At 33.6% G+C, this 21,574-nt stretch overlaps 1 protein-coding gene and 4 non-coding genes across 5 annotated transcripts; all 5 read right to left on the bottom strand.

Moving 5' to 3' along the window:
- Nucleotides 1–3,723: 3,723 nt before the first annotated feature.
- Trnak-uuu (transfer RNA lysine (anticodon UUU)) lies at nt 3,724–3,817 on the bottom strand. The gene is made up of 2 exons: nt 3,781–3,817; nt 3,724–3,759 (listed from the first exon to the last, which is right to left on the bottom strand). It is a non-coding gene; the product is annotated as a tRNA-Lys (tRNA).
- A 2,287-nt stretch (nt 3,818–6,104) lies between these two features.
- On the bottom strand, nt 6,105–6,198 carry Trnak-uuu (transfer RNA lysine (anticodon UUU)). Its single transcript has 2 exons — nt 6,162–6,198; nt 6,105–6,140 (listed from the first exon to the last, which is right to left on the bottom strand). It is a non-coding gene; the product is annotated as a tRNA-Lys (tRNA).
- A 680-nt stretch (nt 6,199–6,878) lies between these two features.
- On the bottom strand, nt 6,879–6,972 carry Trnak-uuu (transfer RNA lysine (anticodon UUU)). Its single transcript has 2 exons — nt 6,936–6,972; nt 6,879–6,914 (listed from the first exon to the last, which is right to left on the bottom strand). It is a non-coding gene; the product is annotated as a tRNA-Lys (tRNA).
- A 524-nt stretch (nt 6,973–7,496) lies between these two features.
- Trnak-uuu (transfer RNA lysine (anticodon UUU)) lies at nt 7,497–7,590 on the bottom strand. The gene is made up of 2 exons: nt 7,554–7,590; nt 7,497–7,532 (listed from the first exon to the last, which is right to left on the bottom strand). It is a non-coding gene; the product is annotated as a tRNA-Lys (tRNA).
- Nucleotides 7,591–10,855: 3,265 nt separating this feature from the next.
- On the bottom strand, nt 10,856–20,528 carry LOC123552962 (uncharacterized). Its single transcript, XM_045342721.2, has 9 exons — nt 20,420–20,528; nt 20,042–20,086; nt 19,290–19,384; nt 18,390–18,461; nt 17,351–17,456; nt 15,997–16,103; nt 14,527–14,598; nt 13,853–13,997; nt 10,856–10,987 (listed from the first exon to the last, which is right to left on the bottom strand). Exons 1-9 carry the CDS (start codon nt 20,427–20,429, stop codon nt 10,911–10,913), a joined length of 729 nt encoding a protein of 242 aa, XP_045198656.2. The 5' UTR covers nt 20,430–20,528; the 3' UTR covers nt 10,856–10,910.
- Nucleotides 20,529–21,574: the final 1,046 nt, after the last annotated feature.

Genomic DNA, 21,574 nt, shown 5'->3' with positions numbered 1-21,574 from the left:
ATGTAATCTAAAGAATGAAGGCACAATAGAGAACTTTTACCGCACGTAACTCAGTATTTTTAAAGATGTCTAACTCTACCCCTTCTATTTCAGAGGTGAATTCAATTTGAACAGCAAGAAATCGCTTATCAAATGAATATTTTCTATTTTTGTACAATAAATCAATAACAAGTCTTGAAAGAAGTAACAACTTACTAGGAAAACATTTTTGGTCCCAGTGGCGCTTGAACCTACGCACCCCCTCCCCCCCCCCCTGAAAATTGCAGTTAAAGTAGGTTTATGGTAGGAACTGAATACTCTTCAAAAAGGAGATACTCTATTATGGGCCTCATACCTTAAAGGCTGACGGCCGTTCAATGGACAGAGGGTTTACTAAAATCTATGGTAAGCCTAAACCTCTGAACAGTTTCGGTGCCGAACACACGGGGAAATCGCTCGATTCAGATAACCCTTTTGCTGGTAATTTCCTTACTTCTTCACAGATTCAAGTTATTAATCTAAAACGCGTCGGAGACAGATGACCGAGGCAGACATTCTCAATAGTTTTCTCGGACATTTTGCCCAAATGATTTTTTCACTGACCACATTTGTAAGTAACGTGCACACTGGGATTTGGGCGAAGTGTTTGAAGAGGGTATTAAGAAAATGTGACAACGCTTTGTGTCGAGAAAAGCCTTTTTAAACGAGTATTAGTGTTATTCAGGTTGTGGAACTAGTTGTGATTTTTAAATTCAAGCAATTTTACGAGCATCGATCTAATAAACGTTTGCATCTTTGCAGGTTTGTAAGAATTTTTTTGGTAAGTACTTAACATTTCTAATTTGTCTTTTTTTTTTATATAATTACTATTAGTATCTCTTAATTAGAACATTTTCTCTCCCAGTTGAGACTTAATATCTCCCATATGAAACCCGATATTTCCTATAAAGGACAAACCATCTTTCATCTCGTAATGTGGACTCATTACCAAATTTAATTTTCTATTCAGTGTTGTATTTGTTAACAAGGACCAGCGACTCCTTAATATATGTGCATTAACTGAGCTAGCCGGGCGACATATATGAATACAATAGTTATACTATCAATAATCTTGTACAATTGATATTGTAGTACAAAGATCAATAATTATATAACAATTTATACTGGTAAACATTTAAACTGTAATATTTTAAGACATATATTCGAGAGATACCTGCATTGCTAGATCATTTAAATTGCAAAACGTTCTCTTAATTAGTTCTACTGCTGATTGATTAATTGACTATAAAGAACAATTTCCAATGTGTTTGTCAGTTTTTAATCCTTATTTAGAACTCTATGTCACAATGTAGAATCTATCGTGTGCTTGATTTTTGCAAGACTGATTTGAAAAAATATAGACCGCATGCAATTTTTCATAATGGAAGATTATGGGAAATTTTCGCGAATAGAAATTTTTCTACAATGTATAATTTAATGAAACTTCCAACAGTTGTAAATAAACATACGGCCTATAATGCGGTGAAATAAAATGTATAGGCCCGTGTGCTTAATTTTGAGATATTTGACCATGATTAAAGTGAACCACACTTTTCATGCTAATTTTAAGACATTATTTTGAATTTTTAATGTGTCAGATGTTTTAATATCATATTTTAACTTTAGAAAGACTGTAACAGTGCCATTGTAACAAATTTACTCGTAGGCTGCTATTAATTCATAAAATGATTTTTATTTCCGTACGCCGAATCCAGGCGTTATTACACGTTTTCCGGATAATAACGTTACACCATCACTTCCGGTTTATCAAACGTGCAGAACTACCTTAATACTAGTAAATCACCATGCAACTTGAACAGTGCCATTCTCCAAACTTGACGAACCCATTTCTTCAGACCTTTTAACACAAGTGAAAGGTGTATTTACGAAATTAATTTTAAGTATATTTGGTAAAAGTATTCAGCTATTCCTAGGAAGATACTATGGCAATAGGCAAATTTTGGAAGACGATGTTATTAACAGGACATGCAAAATGCAACTACTACTTACCGGCTGAGAATGTAAAAATGTAAATGTTGTCATGTAAAAATTTTTTAAATAAGAAATTTTCTATTCCTCTGTTTTCATTACTAGGTGCGTTAGAATATTATAATCCTGTACCGGAATTAATTTTCACATGGTACTTATTTGGTAGTATTTTTATCACGCTAAAGCTTATTTAAAAACATATTCATTATTCGACTACATTGCTACCTTTTGAATGAGATACTTGTTTTTCTAAATTCCAAACAATTATTCCATATTCACATTAAAGGGAAAGTAAATTTCTCGTGTTCAAAAAATAACTACATCGCCCAACATAGAACTAGAAACAATCGCTCGATATCTCCACCTGAGTGTATATATCTCGATTATTTGAATTATTGTAGTCGTTAGTAGGGATCGGCGACTCATGAATATATATATCTAACTCTCACGTTTAGTGAAAATCCAAATGAAAATTGTTACAGTTAAAGGCTGACGGCCGGGCAACGGAAAGCGAGTTTAACAAAAGCTGTGGTAAGCCTAAACCTTCGAAAAGATTTTTGCAGGGTGGCCAACCCACGTGACGTATCGGTATCATACACACCGGAAAATCGCTCGATTCTGGTCACACTTTTACTGATAATTTCCATTTTTCTTCACAGATTCAAGTTATTAGGATAAAACGCGTCAACTACAGAAAACCGAGCCAGACGTTCTCTATAGTTTTCTCGAACATTTTGCCTAAACGTTTTTTTTCACTGACCAAATTTGTAGGTAACGTGCACACTGGGAGTTTGGGCGCGAAGTGTTTGAAGAAGGTATTCAGAAAGTGTGACAACGCTTTGTGTCGAGAAAATCATTCGTTTTCCAGTCTTCGACGTATTTTAATCTTTTCGAAATCCGTCATGTAATAAAACAATTTATCACATTCTTGACATCGTGGGAGTGAAATAAAGCCATTACATAAATTTGATAATTCACTAGTGTACTGTAATAAAGCTTTGATGCTGACGTCGTTTATTTATAGGAGACGTTGGTCAATTATAAAAGGTCTATAATAGGTAAAGAAAAAAGACATTATGATGTTTCACCAGGTAAAGCTTACATGTGATAACAAGAATATTACATTTGTGTCTTTCCAAATTGAAGAAAAGACACTCATGTAATATCCTTTATATATAAGCAGACATGTCACATGAAACGAGTTATTTTTCCGGCGTGTACGATACCAAAAAGTCACACGGAGTGGCCATCCTGTTTTAACGAGTGACAGTGTGATCGAGGTCTGATAGTAAACTTTAAGCGATTCTGCAAGAGTCGACCTAATAAAAGTTTGCATTTTGGCAGGTTTGTGAGAATTTTTTGTAAGTACTTAACATCTTCAATTTTTAGGTATAAGTTTTTTATAATTACTATTAGTATCTCTTAATTAGAATTTTTTTCTCCCAACTGAGACTTAATATCTCCTATATGAGACCCGATATCTCCTATTAAGGACGTACCATATCGTAATGACGGACAGCTAGTAAAACAATAGCTCTGTTAAGTCGAACAGACTGCTGTTGACTAACAATACAATCACGGTTTGTGAAACTCATTGTGATTTTGGTCAGTTTTCCAAGTCCTGGTTAGGTTATTGTGAGTGAAGGTGAATATCCAGCTATTTGTTATATGTTAACGAATATGATGTCTCGCAATAAAATAATGACAAAATGTTTGCGCCCAACATGGGACTCGAACCCATGACCCTCAGATTTCAGAGGTGTAAGTCAGCCTTAAAAGTCTGATGCTCTACCGACTGAGCTAGCCGGGCGACATATATGAATATAATAGTTATACTATCAGTGAACTTGTACAATCGATATGGCAGTACAAAGATCAATTATAATAACTTATACTGATAAATATTTACACTGTAATATTTTAAGACATAATTATATTCAAGAGATACTACTCCCGCACGATAATTTAAACGACAGCATGTTTATATCATCGTTTGATTGTTATGCCCATGCATCGTTGAACTCAAAAAGGTTGTCAATGATAGAAGTTAAGTGCATACTGTAATGTTATACAAAAATATTTTCTGTATTGAAACGTTTTAATGAAGAAAATTCATAATTATCAAACATGTTATCGTTTTAGTTATCGTGCGGGATTTATACCTGCATTGCTAAATGATTTAATTCCCATCACTGGCACCAGAACAGAAAGAAAATGCCTCTGTACATGATATACCCTACCCCTAGGTATTCTATAAGAACCATGGTCATGAACGGGAAAATATACTAACCCGTTTCAATCGTAAATTTTTCAACTTAAACGCGCAGTTCGGTGAATGGGTACCTAGTGTATTGAAAAAGCGATAATTTATCTTCCATCGTGCACCAGTCACATTATCTCAATATTCCATATTGCTGAGATTATCAACATATTTTACGCTTTCGTCAACTTGCTTGACCTTCCCTAATGAACATCCGGTCTAGAGGTCACAGCAGTGTGCACATGTTTGGCGAAATGTAAAGAAACAAAAACAGAATTAAAAAAAATCACATTTTTACAATAAAACTCGAAATGATGAATGAAATTCATCTTGTACATGATCTTTAATTTGAAATCGTACATTGGTCTGCATCTGTTCTGTTTATTTTATTCAGTTTGCACATTTATGCTGCATTTTCACATTTTAGCGAACACGTGTAGTAAAATGACGATTGACATACATTTTCACATTAGCCAGTCAGAATGGTTTAATAATCTAGAACGGAACTTCACAAGGGAAGTTCAAGCAAGTTTTTTGTGTAACGTTGAAATAACTATAAACTACGCGTTGTTTTTCTAAGATAAGATGTATTGAAGAAATGTGACCGGTACACAATGTAAGATAAATTACCACTTGTTTGATATCCATAGTACACATTTACCGAACTGCGTGTTTTAGGTATGACATGCGCGACTGCAACGAGTTTGTATATTTTCCCCTTCACGACCATGGTTCTTATAGAATACCTAGGGGTAGGGTATATCATGTACAGAGGCATTTTCTTCTGTTCTGGTGCCAGTGATTCCCATAACATGCGCTTAATTAATTCTAAATTTTTTGAACTCTTTACTGATCAACTGACTTCAAGGAAAAAATCCGATGTATTTTCCTTTTATTATCTTCATTTAAACCTTTAACTATGTCACATATTAATGTGACTTGAACAGTTTTACCAGACTTTCTTAACACAAGTGAAATGTGTTTTACGAACTCTTTTATGTATATTTATAAAAAATATTCAGACATTCCAAAGAACAGATAATAATACTCTAAAAAAATGAAGTAAACACATTCTTGAAGACAATGGTAGTAAAAGGACTTGAAAAATACGACTACTTACCATCTGACAAATAGCATACGTTGTTGTGTCAAATTTTTTTATAATATGAAATCTCTATTCTTTTTGTTTGACTACTAGGTGCGCCAGAATAATAGAATCTTGTAGTTGAATTAATGTGCATTTGGTACTTGTTTGGTAACTTTTTTTATCATTTTTATTATAGCTGTTTCCAAAAGTTTGCCCATTATTAGACTGCCTTGTTACCTTGTCTAAGTTCACATTAAAATGAAAGTTTATTTGTCGTTTTCAAATAATAACAACCTTGCCCAACATTGAACTACAACCAAATGCCTACGTAGCTCCACCGGAATGTTTGTATCTCGATTATTTGAATTATTGTATTCATCAATAGGGATCTGCGACTCATGAATTAATAGCTATCTTCGGGGCCTCCGTGGCCGAGTGGTTAGAGTCGTTGACTTCAAACCATTTGCCCCTCATCGATGTGGGTTCGAAACCTCATTTGGGGCGTAGAATTCTTCACGTGAGGAAGCCATCCACCTGGCTTACGGAAGGTCGGTGGTTCTACCCAGGTGCCCGCTCGTGATGAAAGTATGCACGGAGGGACACCTGGGGTCTTCCTCCACCATTAAAGCTGTAAAGTCGCCATATGACCTAAAATTGTGTCGGTGCGACGTAAAACCAACAAAATAAATAAATAAAATAATAACTAGCTTCACGTACCTGTCCAGGAATAAAAAATGACAAAAATGCTTGCGCCCAACATGGGACTCGAACCCATGACCCTCAGATTTCAGAGGTGTAAGTCAGCCTTAAAAGTCTGATGCTCTACCGACTGAGCTAGCCGGGCGACATATATGTATATAATAGTTATACTATCAGTAAACTTGTACAATCGATATGGCAGTACAAAGTTCAACTAGAACAACTTATACTGATAAACATTTACACTGTAATATTTTAAGACATATATTCAAGAAATACTACTCCCGCACGATAATTTAAACGATAGCATGTTTATATTATCGTTTGATTGCTATGGTTCTCATGCATCGTTGAACTCAAAAAGGTTGTCAATGATGGAAGTTAAGTGCATACTGTAATGTTATACAAAAATATTTTCTGTATTGAAACGTTTTAATTAAGAAAAATCATTTTTTTTTATAATATGAAATCTCTATTTGGTGCGCCAGAATAATAGAATCTTGTAGTTGAATTAATGTGCATTTGGTACTTGTTTGGTAACCTTTTTTATCATTTTTATTATAGTTGTTTCTAACAGTTTGCTTATTATTCGACTACCTTGTTACCTTGTCTAAGTTCACATTAAAATGAAAGTTTATTTGTCGTTTTCAAAAGATAACAACCTTGCCCAACATTAAACTACAACCAAATGCCTACGTAGCTCCACCGGAGTGTTTGTATCTCGATTATTTGAATTATTGTATTCGTCAATAGGGATCTGCGACTCATGAATTAATAACTAGCTTCACGTACTTGTCCATGAATAAAAAATGACAAAAATGCTTGCGCCCAACATGGGACTCGAACCCATGACCCTCAGATTTCAGAGGTGTACGTCAGCCTTAAAAGTCTGATGCTCTACCGACTGAGCTAGCCGGGCGACATATATGTATATAATAGTTATACTATCAGTAAACTTGTACAATCGATATGGCAGTACAAAGATCAACTAGAAAAACTTATACTGATAAACATTTACACTGTAATATTTTAAGACATATATTCAAGAGATACTACTCCCGCATGAAAATTTAAACGATACATGTTTATATCATCGTTTGATTGCTATGGTTCTCATGCATCGTTGAACTCAAAAAGGTTGTCAATGATGGAAGTTAAGTGCATACTGTAATGTTATACAAAAATATTTTCTGTATTGAAACGTTTTAATTAAGAAAAATCATTTTTTTATAATATGAAATCTCTATTTGGTGCGCCAGAATAATAGAATCTTGTAGTTGAATTAATGTGCATTTGGTACTTGTTTGGTAACCTTTTTATCATTTTTATTATAGTTGTTTCTAACAGTTTGCTTATTATTCGACTACCTTGTTACCTTGTCTAAGTTCACATTAAAATGAAAGTTTATTTGTCCATGAATAAAAAAATTTACAAAAATGTTTGCGCCCAACATGGGACTCGAACCCATGACCCTCAGATTTCAGAGGTGTACGTCAACCTTAAAAGTCTGATGATCTACCGACTGTGCTAGCCGGGCGACAAATATAAATACAATTGTTATACTATCAATAATCTTGTACAAATGATATTGCAGATATAACAAGGACTTCGGACACTTTCTATATGAATTTGCCTACTCCAACAGTGAAAAGTAAACCACTAAGAAATAAGTATTTAATACATATACCATAAAAAAACATATATGAGATTATTTCTTAAAGTCAAATTTTTCAATATTTGTTTCATAAAATGGATATTTTTGCTCTAAATAGAATTACGTACCCTGCTATTTTGCTTTAAAGAACATTATTCCCGCCCCCCCTCCCCCCCACCGTGCATCAAAACCATATTTTGCCAGCATATAAAGATATTAAATATACAAATTTTCTGTAACTATTGTGTTGATGCAAGGGGTGTTCCCAAATGTAAAGTAACCAATACTTTTTATATTCATTTTTAATAATTTGATAGTCACATATTTTTACATCTGTTTGTAACTAAAATACTATACAAATCTTTGAATGGGCACATAAAGGCATGTTATACATGTATAGTAGTGAGAGAAGCAAATACTGTTAATTCATTATCATTCATTGAGTTAAATTTTCATTGGCTTATCCTGGTTGTTTGTTGTAGCAGATTGGCAAATGTGTGCTGTAAAATACTAGCAACACACCAGGTAATCTTCTGCATGCCCTCCTCGCGACGCGCACACCACTAGCGATGAGGATGTAATTTGTTTTCCATTTTGTTTTTATTATTTTTTGTATTTTTTTTATATATTTTTCATTTCTTCATTTCTTCATCTTTTTCTGTGCATTTATATTTATTTCTTTTAGACACATACTACATGTGACACGCATTCATTACTTCATGTTCTTCCTTCAATGAAAACTGAATTGAAGATTGTTCTTTGCGGCGAACTAGGCAACAAAAAAGGGGCTATATGTGCACAGCAGTTAATCTGATCCTGACTTAGTGTATCCAACAGAAATAAAGCTTGGCATTGATATGCCTGTGATGCATAGGTCAAGAACAGTAGCTTTTTGGCAGGTAATATCAGTGACGGTTTCACATTCAGTGTGATGCCACGAAAGTGATGTGTCAAGTCGCTTTCCATGCAGATGGCATATACAAATACGGCTAGACGCGGAAACGAACTAACTGTCCAGCCGTATTTCAGGTGGAATTTTTATGCAGCGACCTGCTTCTACTTTAGCCCTACAAATGACACATTTCGAATATATTTTGCCCACAACTTCAGTTCTGAATAGACAACATTATGTATAGATGGGATGTTGTCAGACTTATCCCGATTTAACTTTTTCCGATCCAGCTTCCTTAGGCAAGCCTCAGAAAGAACTGTCATTTCGGATACATTTTTATTACATGTTTAAGCGAAATGAGCCGCTCTATGAGAAAACCAACATAGTGGCTTTGCGACCAGCATGGATCCAGACCAGCCTGAGCATCTGCGCAGTCTGGTCAGGATCCATGCTGTTCGCTTTCAAAGCCTATTGGAATAAGACAAATCTTTAGCGAACAGCATGTACAGGCTGGTCAGGATCCATGCTGGTGGCAATTGCACTATGTTGGTTTTCTCATGGCGCGGCTCAAATATTGTGTGCCACTGGTACTTATCCTAAGCAAGAACCCACCCTACGGCCTTGATAAGATTACTGCCTTTTCTTAGTTTTAATGTTATACATCACACAAATATCTGCCATCACTTATAACAGAATAACTACCTGAACCACTCTAATAAAACTGACCGGTCACTTATACATGTATACCTATTCACACTTGTAATGCGTCAATAACTTTACATTACGAACAGTGTATAGATAAATCAAGTACAGGTTGTTTGCAAAGATATCGTTCTCTTTTTTATTTATTTATAGGATTTTAATCTTAAAATGTTATTTTTTCCTTAAATAAACAGATTTTGTCACTTTTTTCGACTGGAATTCAAATATTTAAAACTTCCGTAAAGTGATGACATTATATTTTTACGGAAATGAAACATTTTATTTTTTCAAGAAAATATACCCTGGCCCAGATAAAATAAGAAAAACATCTTGATAAAAACCAGATACAAATCAATTTCTGCTGTAATAAATTAACTAATACAATGGTTTATCACTGACTCGAAACGCTTTGGGTATTGTTTAAATACTTAAGGAGAAATTTGCATTTAAAATGTAGGCTAGAAGCATATGATAGTGTCCGAAGTCCTTTAAGCTGATAAACATTTATAGTCAATTTTGAAGACGCATATGTAACAGATATTCACATTGTAAAATCTTTAAAATCCTACAGCGCTGTTTATTGATTATCTAACTATAAAGTGCAATTTTCCTTGCAGGGTTCAAATTTAGACAAATATAAAAGCTAAGTGGAATTGTAAAATAGCTAGTCAGCCTAGAGGTCTTGGAATGTGCTAGCTAATTTCATGTAGTCAATATCAATAATATACCAAACAAATGTCTTCAAACCTTCAAAGTTTGTTTTACAAGTACTGTGCCATTTTTCGTCATAAAAGTAAAAATATTATTTATGTTTATTTAAATGTTGTTTGTTTGTTGTTCAAAACTCTCATGCATGATTTACACATAAGAATGATTACAAAATTTAATATTGAAATAACAAAATAATGCAAAATTAAAATAGCTTCAATTACTATAATGGACTGACGGACACCCCTGAAATCTACGGGTGATGAGTTCGAGTCCCATGTTGGGTGCAAAAGTTTTATTTGTAATTACATTTTTTTTATTGCACAACTAGATTGCAATAGAATAACTGAAATTCGCTACAGTTACGATCTTCTAATTCAGACTTTGCATATCAGATATACTGTGATATCTGTTACCAATAAACTGCATAACTCGGACTTATTTATTTCAAACATTTACAGGACTTGCATATCTGATATAGTGTGATATCTGTTACCAATAAAATGCATAACTTGGACTTATTTATTTCAAACATTTACAGGACTTGTACTAAATTAACTATCCAACATTCCTTAAGGGTATATTTCATAGAAGCAAATATTGTTTATTTTTTGCATATTTACTATGATAGTATATAAGGTATGTTTGTTCCGTTCACCGCCTGTGGTACACATTATGATTTGCAAGCGGACGGAGAAAAAAACTTTTTGTCATAATTCATTTTAAACTATTCATTTCACAATGAACGATGACGTGCGAGGAAAGAGATAAGGACATAATATTATGTTATCTTGCCTTTTAAACACTTATTTATCTACTTTCGGACAGAAAAAATAACATCACTCATTTACTACAATAAAAACAATAATTTATTTTCGAGCAAAACATAATAAGACAAGAACTATACTGAAGACCAAGGAATCTCTTTCAGTGTAGTATGGTTGAAACGTTCCTGTTTGTTGAGGTAGCGTATACGTTCTGAAATATATATTTACATACTATTATATCACATTAAGGAAGTGGACCCATAGTAACAAGTTTCCGTTCCATTACGCACTCTGCATTATATGCGGTTTCGGAATTCTTTCGGTTGTTTACGTAAATTCAATAATCGAAATAGATTTTCGAGATTACGTCATCGTAAGGAAATTGCCGATTACATCATCATACGGAAATTGTCGATGTTTGCTTAAGTTTTGAAATAGGTTTACATATCTTTAATATAAGCTTAAATTTTACATTATGAATTTATTTAGGTTTAAAAAGAACACAATCTTATACTTCTGAGTGTGCTTACATTCTGAAATATTCAATTTAAGTTAAGGTTTAAAAATGCATTTTTACTTAAAAAGTTTATGTATTCAATTAAAGTTTAAAAGTTGTTTTATAGGTTTGTTTAAAATAGATTAACTTCACATTTTTGAATTGGTTTCGGTTTTAAAACAGAAACAATGTTACTTTTTTTTCAGTTTGAGTTTGCTTAGGTTTCTGCATAGATGCAATTTAACATTTTGCCTTGGTTTAAAAATAGATGCTTTTTTACAATTTGTTTCGGTTTTAAAATAAATAATGTAGATACAATTTATCATTTTGTTGACTGTTAAAAATAATACAATTTTACATTATGAGTTTGCTTAGGTTTGCAGACAGATAAAAATTATATTTCGAGATTGCTGAGGTTTTAAAAGAGATGCAATATTACATTTTGCTTAGGTTTTAAAATAGAGTGTGTGTGTGTGTGTTCGGGTTTAACGTCTTTTTCAACAATATTCCAGTCATATTAACGACGGTATCTACTGGTAGCAGTGAGCACAATACCCAACTTTATAGTGCTGCCTCACTTAGACACGTGACATGATTTCCCATCCAGTCACATTAAAATGATACCGGACTTACCAGTCCTAGCTGTTGAGTGCCAAGCGAGGAAACTACTAGCACCATTTTGACGTCTTTGATACGACGCGGCCAGGGATCGAACCCACGACAAAAAGATTCAATTTTACACTTTGCTTAGGTTTGTAAATTGATACAATTTTACAGTATGAATTGGCTTAGGTTTTAAGAATGATACAATTTCAGGTTATGAGTTTGCTTAGGTTTAAAAAGATACAATATTAAATTATGAGCTTGGTTAGGTTATAAACAGATGCAAATTTATATTATGAGTTTGGTTTAAACAGTATTTATTGATATAGTTACACTTGTTACAGTTTTTCAAATATACAAACATGGAGGACTGAGTAGGAAGCTATAAGCTTTCTTAGAAACTCTGGACCTAAATTATGAGTTTGCTTAGGTTTTAAAACAGGTGCAATTTTATATCTTGAGTTTGCTTAGGTTCTTAAACAGATGCAATTTTATATCATGAGTTTGTTTAGCTTAATCATATTTTATGGTATATAAATATTCACACATGCATGCATCACATTTAATGCAAGCATTAAATCAAATACATACAAATGGGTTGGGCAAAAAGTTATTCCAACATTATCTAGGGCCCTCCCCATAAACTGTATTGAAGGTCCGCTGCATACAGCTTATCTACGTGATATGACCACGGTCAAACTTTGCTTATGGTACAGAATATGAGTTTGTTTAGATTTTAAAACAGATGCAATTTTATATTGTTTTAAATCAGATACAATTTATATTATGAGTTTCTTAGGTTTTAAAACAGATACACTTTTTTATTATGAGTGTTCTTATGTTTTAACATCGAACAATTTTAGTTATGAATTTGCCATATTAGGTTTTAGAATAGATTACATTTTGCTGAGGTTTCAAAATAGATGCAATTTAAGATTTCGCTTAGATTTTACAATACATTTTGCTTAGACTTTATAATAGATGCAATTTCACGTAGAGTTGTCTTAAGTTTCGAGACATGCAGATACAATTTTAAATTATTATTTTAGTTTTGTTTTATAATGGATACATCCTTTAGATTTCTGACTTTGCTTTGTTTTTTCACCTATATTGACATAACTTATGATTAAAATGGTTTTAGATTGCTCCCAAAGGATCTCCTTTAGACATTAGTTAAAAGAAATACAATTTTCAAATTTTGGGTTTTAGAATTAATACAACTTTACATTTTGAGTCTTCTAAGGTTTTTTAAAATCTACTTGGTTCTACTTTCTGCTTAGGATTTAACAATTTTACATTTCTTAGTTAGCTTAGATTTTGCTATAGATACAATTTTACATTTCTGAGATTGCTTAGGTCTTGAAATAGATACACATTTATATTTCTGAGTTAGGTTAGGTTTTGTAACAGATACAGTTTTGCATTATGAGTTTGCTTTAGGTTTTGAAATAGATATAATTTACTTTTTTGAGTGTGTTTAGCTTTTCATTCGGAAATACTTTTACATTATGGTTTTGCTTAGGTCTTGACATAAATACAATTTAATATTTTGAGTTAGATTAGGTCCTGAAATAAGTACACTTTTGCATTATGAGTTTGCTTTAGGTCTTGATATAGAATGAATGTCACAATTCTGTGGCTACTCAGATTCTGAACTAGATACTGTTTTATATTATCTTTCTGCTTAGGTCTAGATACAGTATATACAATTTCACATTTCTGACTTTGCTTAGATTTTGAAATAGATCCAAATGCATATTTCTGACCTTGCTTGGGTTTTAAATCAATGCAAATTTATTTTTGAGTCTTCTTATGGTCTGAAATAAATACAGTTTGTCATTATTAGTTCACTGAGATAGCGTGAACGTTTTAAAATAGTTCTAATAAAAATTTGATTGCGTGAGTAGTATGTCATATAAATAAAGTTAAGCAAAAAAAAAAAAAAAAAAAAAAAAAAAACAAAAACGTTTGACTTACTTTTTGTAGTTTCACATGCGTACTTATTGCACGCTTCATCTCCACAACACACCGCGCAAATAGTTCCAGCACTCCTCTTACCAAGCGCAGTATTATCATCCGACCGATATGTCTCAAAGATATAGCCCGTTAAGCTCTGACATATCTAAATTAATGCAGATATAAATGTATAGTATATGAAATTTTAATTGTATCCTAACAAAACCAATCTAATTCATTACAACATATATAGTAATAAAACCCTCTGAATGAAAAGACGAGTAACAACAAGAATTATAATTTGGACATGATAAAGATAGCAACTGAAATGAAACTCAGTTTTGGACGGACGCTAACCAGTCACTTAAAATGCCAGCCACAGTTAGCTAATACTCTACAAGCTCGGCGATGTCTTCGTTCTTCTTTACACAAGAGAGATGCTGGTATTTCAAGACGCGTACGTGTACGTGTAGAAAAACAAAAGGTTGAGTATTCCCGATGCTAACATTATTTGATTTTTAAAAATTTGTTAAATTATCATCATCACCGGTGAGATTTTATATGTCTATCCGTCGGAACTGTAAATAATTTGCGGTGAAGAATTTCGAAATTACAAATTACATAGTATAAAGTTTGATGACATTTGATAACGTTGATGATAAACAAAAAATTCGTCAAGATGAATTATTGCCTACCTTTGTACTTTTACATGTAGAATAATGTCTTAATGATGTTTCGTCTTTCATGTAGGTGCTTGAAAAACAACTCTGAAAAAAAAAACAAAACAATAAAGCGTTAAGCTCTCTACATGAACATTTTAATGTTTCGGGATTTTGTAAGTTATTCGATAGACTACAAGCTTTTTGTTCAAGAAAAAGTCGGGCATGTGATAAGAGTTTATTAGTTTATAAAACGAAGTGTGTGATACAAATACACGCATGATACTCTTACAGTAGACGTCACTTTGTAGTGTCAAGGCTGTAATTATAATAAATTGAGCCGTGCCATGAGTAAACCAACATAGTGGCTTTGCGACCAGCATGGATCCAGACCAGCCTGCGCATCCGCGCAGTCTGGTCAGGATCCATGCTGTTCGCTAACGGTTTCTATCATTGCAATAGGCTTTGAAAGCGAACAGCACGGATCTTGACCAGACTGCGCGGATGCGCAGGCTGGTCTGGATCCATGCTGGTCGCAAAGCCACTATGTTGGTTTTCTCATGGCACGGCTCAATTTTGGTCAGCAGCCGACTGGAAACATTAACTTTGAGACTTTGTAGATCAAATAAGTAAACAGGCGCCAGAAATATCTTCTTCAAGTTTGGCTCTCTGGCTGCTTAATGGCAAGTTTATAAAAATACTATACACCTTTTGTAAGTAAAATTATAGTCTCCTTTATAGCACAGTTTCATATTATATGGAGCAAAAGGCAATGCAAATGTCTGCATAGAAACTACTCAAACTCGTGACGTAATTATCACTTTCATTTCGGACCGCCAGGGGAGGTAACTAGAGTCACGGATTGGGACTTCATAGAAACAACCTAATAGAGTTACTTCCACTGTTGATGAAGAACACTTTTATATAACCAATGTATAGACAAGAGCCAGTCTTTTCTCCGTCATATTGTCTGGTTTTTATGTTGAATAAAAACTATTTCAAGCAAGTTGATAATATTACTAGAATGTCATGGCAGAAAGTAATTATTTGAGCAATTCGCAATTGGAAACACGAACTGCGAACTGCAGACCAACTTAACTGATATAAAGTAATTTTCATATATAAAAACATTATGCTATTATTATACAGAGTGATGTTAACTGAAATGTCAAATACGAAACATGTATTAACACCATTTCCTTATGATATATAACAGACTTTTGTACTACAGTACAGCTAAAGTTATCAGTAAACTAGTTTTCGAAGCTAATCTCTGACATACTGTAACACATTGAAACTATTAATGGAAATGTATAAGTTAACCGAAATTTTCGGCTATAACACATTATGTCAATTCACTAAACATGAACTGTTCCACGTGAACACTCTACATGAGCAGCTTTTACAAACTAGAAACATCGATTTTGAAAGTAAATTGCATTTTACAAATTTGTTATCACCGACTACTTTAATCTACATGCGAAACCCGTGATTTATCTTTTTTACCTCTGTTGGATCACATTGACGTAGAAAGGAACAATCCTCTGGGTACTGAGGTGGTTGTGGTCGGCCATCTTTACCATCGCACGAGTTACATAAAGTCAGATTGCTTTCTAAAATATTTACACATATTAATTAAAAAGTCAGACTTCCAGCTTTGAACAATGACGCAGGATAAAGGAAAACCACCGGCTTAAAACATGTTTTCTTTGTACCTACCAACAGTCTACATTTATCAGTAAAGTATACAAGCCGTTCAGTTTTTTTCGGGTATTATGTCTCCACATTCAAGACATGATATCTTACTTAAAAATAGTAAAAGCTCGATTACAATTATGAAGAGATGAGTTTAGAGGAAGATATTCAATGATAATGCTCATGTAATCTCTCTCAGTCAACCTAAATATCATATTAAGGTGAAACTCGACATCTCGGACTCGCTTATCTTAAATTTCCAGCTATCTCAAAGACATTTTAAAGTCCCATCCCGCAAACATGTGCACAAAATATGAGCCGCGCCATGGGAAAACCAACATAGTGGCTTTGCGACCAGCATGGATCCAGACTAGCCTGCGCATCCACGCAGTCTGGTCAGGATCCATGCTGTTCGCTAACAGTTTCTCTAATTGCAATAGGCTTTGAAAGCGAACAGCATGGATCCTGACCAGACTGCGAGGATTCTCATGCTGGTCTGGATCCATGCTGGTCGCAAAGCCACTATGTTGGTTTTCCCATGGCGCGGCTTCTAGTCGAACTTCTGTTATTTTGAAGTAAAATTCTCTATTCCACCGACTTTAAACTGTATTTCAATACGACAATCAGTAGAAATCTTAGATATAACTGATGCACTGTGTCCAGTTCAAGAAACAGATTGAACTTGAGCGTATGATTATGCCGGTCTGTATGTTTTCGAGTTGTATATTGTAAAATCATTTAATTTCGTGGGCATGAAATTTCGTGGTTTAGGTCAGAATGGCAAATTCGTAGGGATATGCATTCGTGGATTACAATTTTTGAACATAAAATGAATGGGAATTCCACTTATTCGTTGGGATTAAATTTCGTGGATTGACTCAACCACGAAATCCACGAAAATTAATCCCCCACGAATATTAATGATTTCACAGTATTGCATTTTTGATTGAATGTGTAATAAGAATTACTGCTATTGTTCCGCAAGCAATAAAACTGATGTTTGTCAACAGTACACTTATATTGAAAAATCAGCTGTTGTAATTCTGATGATAAATTACATGTTACATTGCTTTCTATCATACAAAGCAGTGATTATGATATAACTCTTATAACTAGGTCACTGACCTTTTATTAGTTTTATAAAGGATTTTTTTTTAAAACTCACCTTTTCTTAGACCACACATATGGTCATTACAATAATCACCACCATCACAACATTTAGAACATGCTACAAGATCTGATCTCTTTCGCCCTGAGTTAGCTTTACACACCTGTAAAAGAAAAAAAATAATAAAACAACGTTTGTCAGCAATATGCGATTTTCCGTGATGAAATATAGGCAACTGACAAACATCTGTCAGCAATATGTGCTTGGTCGCAATGACAAATTGGCAACTGACAAACATTTATCAGCAGTATGTGCTTACCACAATGTAATAGCAACAGTAGATAAACGTTTATCAACAACATGTGCTTGGTCAAAGTTATATATCTGCAACTGACAAGTGTTTGTCTGTAATGAAGGCTTTGCCACAATGAAATATATGCAATTGACAAACGTTTATCAGCAATATTGGCTTTGTCACATAGAATATCTTCAACTGAGAAACATTTATCAGCAATATGTGCTTGGCAAACTTTACATAATGATAGTTAGCTAAATGTGCTTTAGTACAATGAAATATATGCAGCTTACAAACTGTACATTACTAAAATGAAATATATGCAACTAACAAACTGTACATATATGCAGCTGACAAACTGAACTTTACTTTAATGAAATACATGCAGCGGACAGACTGTACTTTATCACATTGAAAGATATGCAGCTGACAAACTCTGCATTACCACAATGAAATAATTAATACTAACCAACATTTATCAGCAATATTTGCTTTACCAAAATGAAATAAACATGCAACTGACAAATGTTTATCAACAATACGGACTTTGCTACATTGACATGTTTTCTAACATTTGTCAGCTACAATGATGTATCTGCAACTGAATATAGGTTCTGACGCAATGACATATCAACATAATTATGCCATAGCTATGTTTGATACAAATATCTGTTCAAATATACTGCAAACAAAAAGTTGGTATCGAAATGAAATTGCTGAAATACATGTTTATCATTTTTGAACTTTTTTTCCTAATGAAACAGGTGAGCCCAATTTACACGACTCTTACACATCTTATACCTGAATGTCTCTGCAACCAGCCTCATATACCACATTATTGCTATCATCGATGAGTTTATCCACATAACAAGCCTGAAATGAAATGGAAATTTAATTGTGCTCTTTACAAAAATGGTTTTATTTTACATAATATAATAATACCGAAAGTAAAATCAGCATTGTCATGATGTGGCGTTCATCTAACACAGTGTACGATTCTGTGTTATTCGCATTGAAATTATCCGAAAATTTTAGCGTTCTTATAATACAAACTTACAATGAACTTTTCAATATTACGTTGTCTTTAATTGCAAGATTTAATGATAACAGTCCCCTTGATGTGTTTTCGTTCAAATTAAATGGACAATGTAATATCATACAAAGATGATATACTGTAATTAAATACACATCTATTAAAACTGATTGTTCTTCGTTTAAATATTCATGTATAGTTTATACAAAACAAACCGAAAACACATTTTATGCGGATTTCTGGCTTGGTGCTTCACATGTTATTCAGGTTTTTTTTTATTTGAAACTCATAAAGATGTATGGGATAGACAGTTTTACATTCGTCCTCAACATTTTATCAAGTCTTTTTCAAAACATTTATACAAAGTTTTTGAATAACATATTTATTCGGTACCACTATACAGTCGCTACATCATTTTTTAAAAAGGAGACAGGTTTGGCATACGTTTGGATTTTCTCAGTCCAGTTACAATAACTCAAGACATCATTATCATACTCATTGTGCAGTTTATGCGGTTGTTACAATATCTATTTAAGATCTTATAGTCACTTTATCATAATTAGTTTGTTAAAGGAGACCGGACTGACATACATTTGGAAGCCATTTTCTTAGTGCTGTTACTCCTCGTGAAATTTAGGCGATTGTTACAATATTTATAGCTCACGTACCTCATTCCTCCCACATACCACATAGCTGTTACATTGTTCGAAAGCATTGACTCTGTGGCATGATCTACATCTGGGAAGATTCCAATATTCCTGGGCTAAAGTAGCAATTGAAATGACAATCTGATTAGGAGTTAATTAAGCAAAAAGAGTTTGTACATTGTTAGTTTTTAAAAAAAAACTGTTTAAAGGATATACAATTTACATCTGTATTTGATCTTTTCTGTACAGTCTACAGTCAAAGGAACATACAAAGTACAAACTATCCTAGAATGACCTTAGAAAAGAGTTTAGACGAATAACTAGGAACACTCACACAAACGTCTATTATAGGAAAGGTCACATTTTCAAAACAAAGCTACTCTTATCTTTGACTTAAGATCTAGATTTATCTGGCAGTCACGTTTTAAGCAATAGTTTATTTTAGATTGTTACTAATAATACTTAGTTCCCATGTGTAACAGTTTTCTGCAGAAATGGAGGATTGAAACTGTTAAAGGTACACGGTCCTCTAGCAGCAAATATCAAAATTTCAGTTCATAAAAGACAGCGAAACATTACGTTTTCAATCTTAAATATCTTGTTTAATTAGGCGTGTTTGAAGTTCACAAAAAGTAAAAGCAGAATACTCTACAATATCACAAAATGAAAACCGAGCTAATCTTGTTTTTTTTCTTATTAAACGCCATTGTATTCAACAAACCCTTTTGCTTGATGATAACCGTTTTCATCCCGACATAAAAATAAAAACTCACCATGTGTGATAACTATCAGACACAGCAGTGTTAGCAGTCCTTGACCTTAAATAAAGCAATTAAACCAAACAATCACAAGAAAAAACAAATTAGAATTAGTCAAACTCAGACTACAGTTTTGAATGCATTTTGCAATCTTGATTACACAATTATCGCAGAATTTACCTTCTTTTTCTTAACACAAATCTCAATTTTATTTTTTGCCATGAAAGAAATTAAAAGAGGGTATTTTTTGTTGTATAAAATAGTAGTTAAAATGTTGTATGAAGTATATAACATAATTCTTCTGACGAAGACATAAAGGTCGAAACTAGTCAAGAATGTGTTGTCTTGGTCATTTTAAATCTTTTTGATGTATGAAGTTTAGCAAATTCTTACCTTTGTTCATGTTTATGTTCTTTTGCGAACTTGTTTGCTCAAACTGTTTTTAACCTAAAAGACTCCTCTGATATTATTTAACATCGACACTTCCTCTTTGATAATCTTCGTCTTATCTTCAATGACCTGGCCGTTTTAGGAACAGTGAACTTTTACCATAGCACTGACGTGCAGTAAATACGATGTTTCAGTGCTAAAGAACAAACAAACTAATTATACACATAATCATCAGTTAAACGACAATTATCAAAACTTTACTTCTGTAACAGTACCAACGATTTCACATCATGTACATTTATGTTTCAACAACCCCCATCGTACAGTTTATTCCGCTGCCAAGTGCATTTTGTAAATACTAGTATATATCGAACATCAAAATGTATTTCCAAGAGTTTGAATATTTCAGACAAAACAATTAGAATTTTATTCATTCATTTGTATGGTAAAAGTCATATATTTGTCGACACTATTTTTAGATTGTTTGACATCGTAGGTGATTACGGATTAGGGTTTCCTTTATCAGAGACGCATTTAGATTTTGTCTTTACTGGTTCTTTAGGATCATGGAGTACGCTCAATTTTACACGATTCACTTGGTATTAGCTTCTAATCCTCAACCGCGAAGTATTAATATTCATTGACAAGGGCCTTGAAATGCGATGTTTCATTTTGAAAGAATCACCAATAAAATCTGTAAAAAGATCCTCTGGATGGTTGGTTGTTTTGGGTTTAACACCGTTTTACAACAGTATTTCAGTTATGTAACGGCGGGCAGTTAACCTAACCAGTGTATCTGGATTCTGTACCAGTACAAACCTGTTCTCCGCAAGTAAATGCCAACTTCCCACATGAATCAGAGGTGGAGGAAGAATGATTTCAGATATCTTCAATGTCTTTTATCAAATTGTCACGGAGAACATACGCCTCGCCCAGGGCTCGAACTCGCGATCCCGCGGTCCGTAGACCTGCGCTTTCCCTACTGAGCTAAGCGGGCGGGCTATAAAGATCCTCTGGAAGCAAAGAATGCAACCAAACGGAATAATAGCATACTCGGTTTGATTGAGTCTGTTCATGAGAGGTAATGAAATGTGTAACACCTCTCTCTCCCCAACACCGCCCCCCGCACCGGCGTAAGCGGATTCATCACAGAACAGA

The sequence above is a fragment of the Mercenaria mercenaria genome, chromosome 15 (genome assembly GCF_021730395.1).
Source record: "Mercenaria mercenaria strain notata chromosome 15, MADL_Memer_1, whole genome shotgun sequence".
Taxonomy (NCBI): Eukaryota; Metazoa; Mollusca; class Bivalvia; order Venerida; family Veneridae; genus Mercenaria; species Mercenaria mercenaria.
Note: the sequence above shows the minus strand (reverse complement) of the source record. Positions and strands in the feature narration are given on the sequence as shown.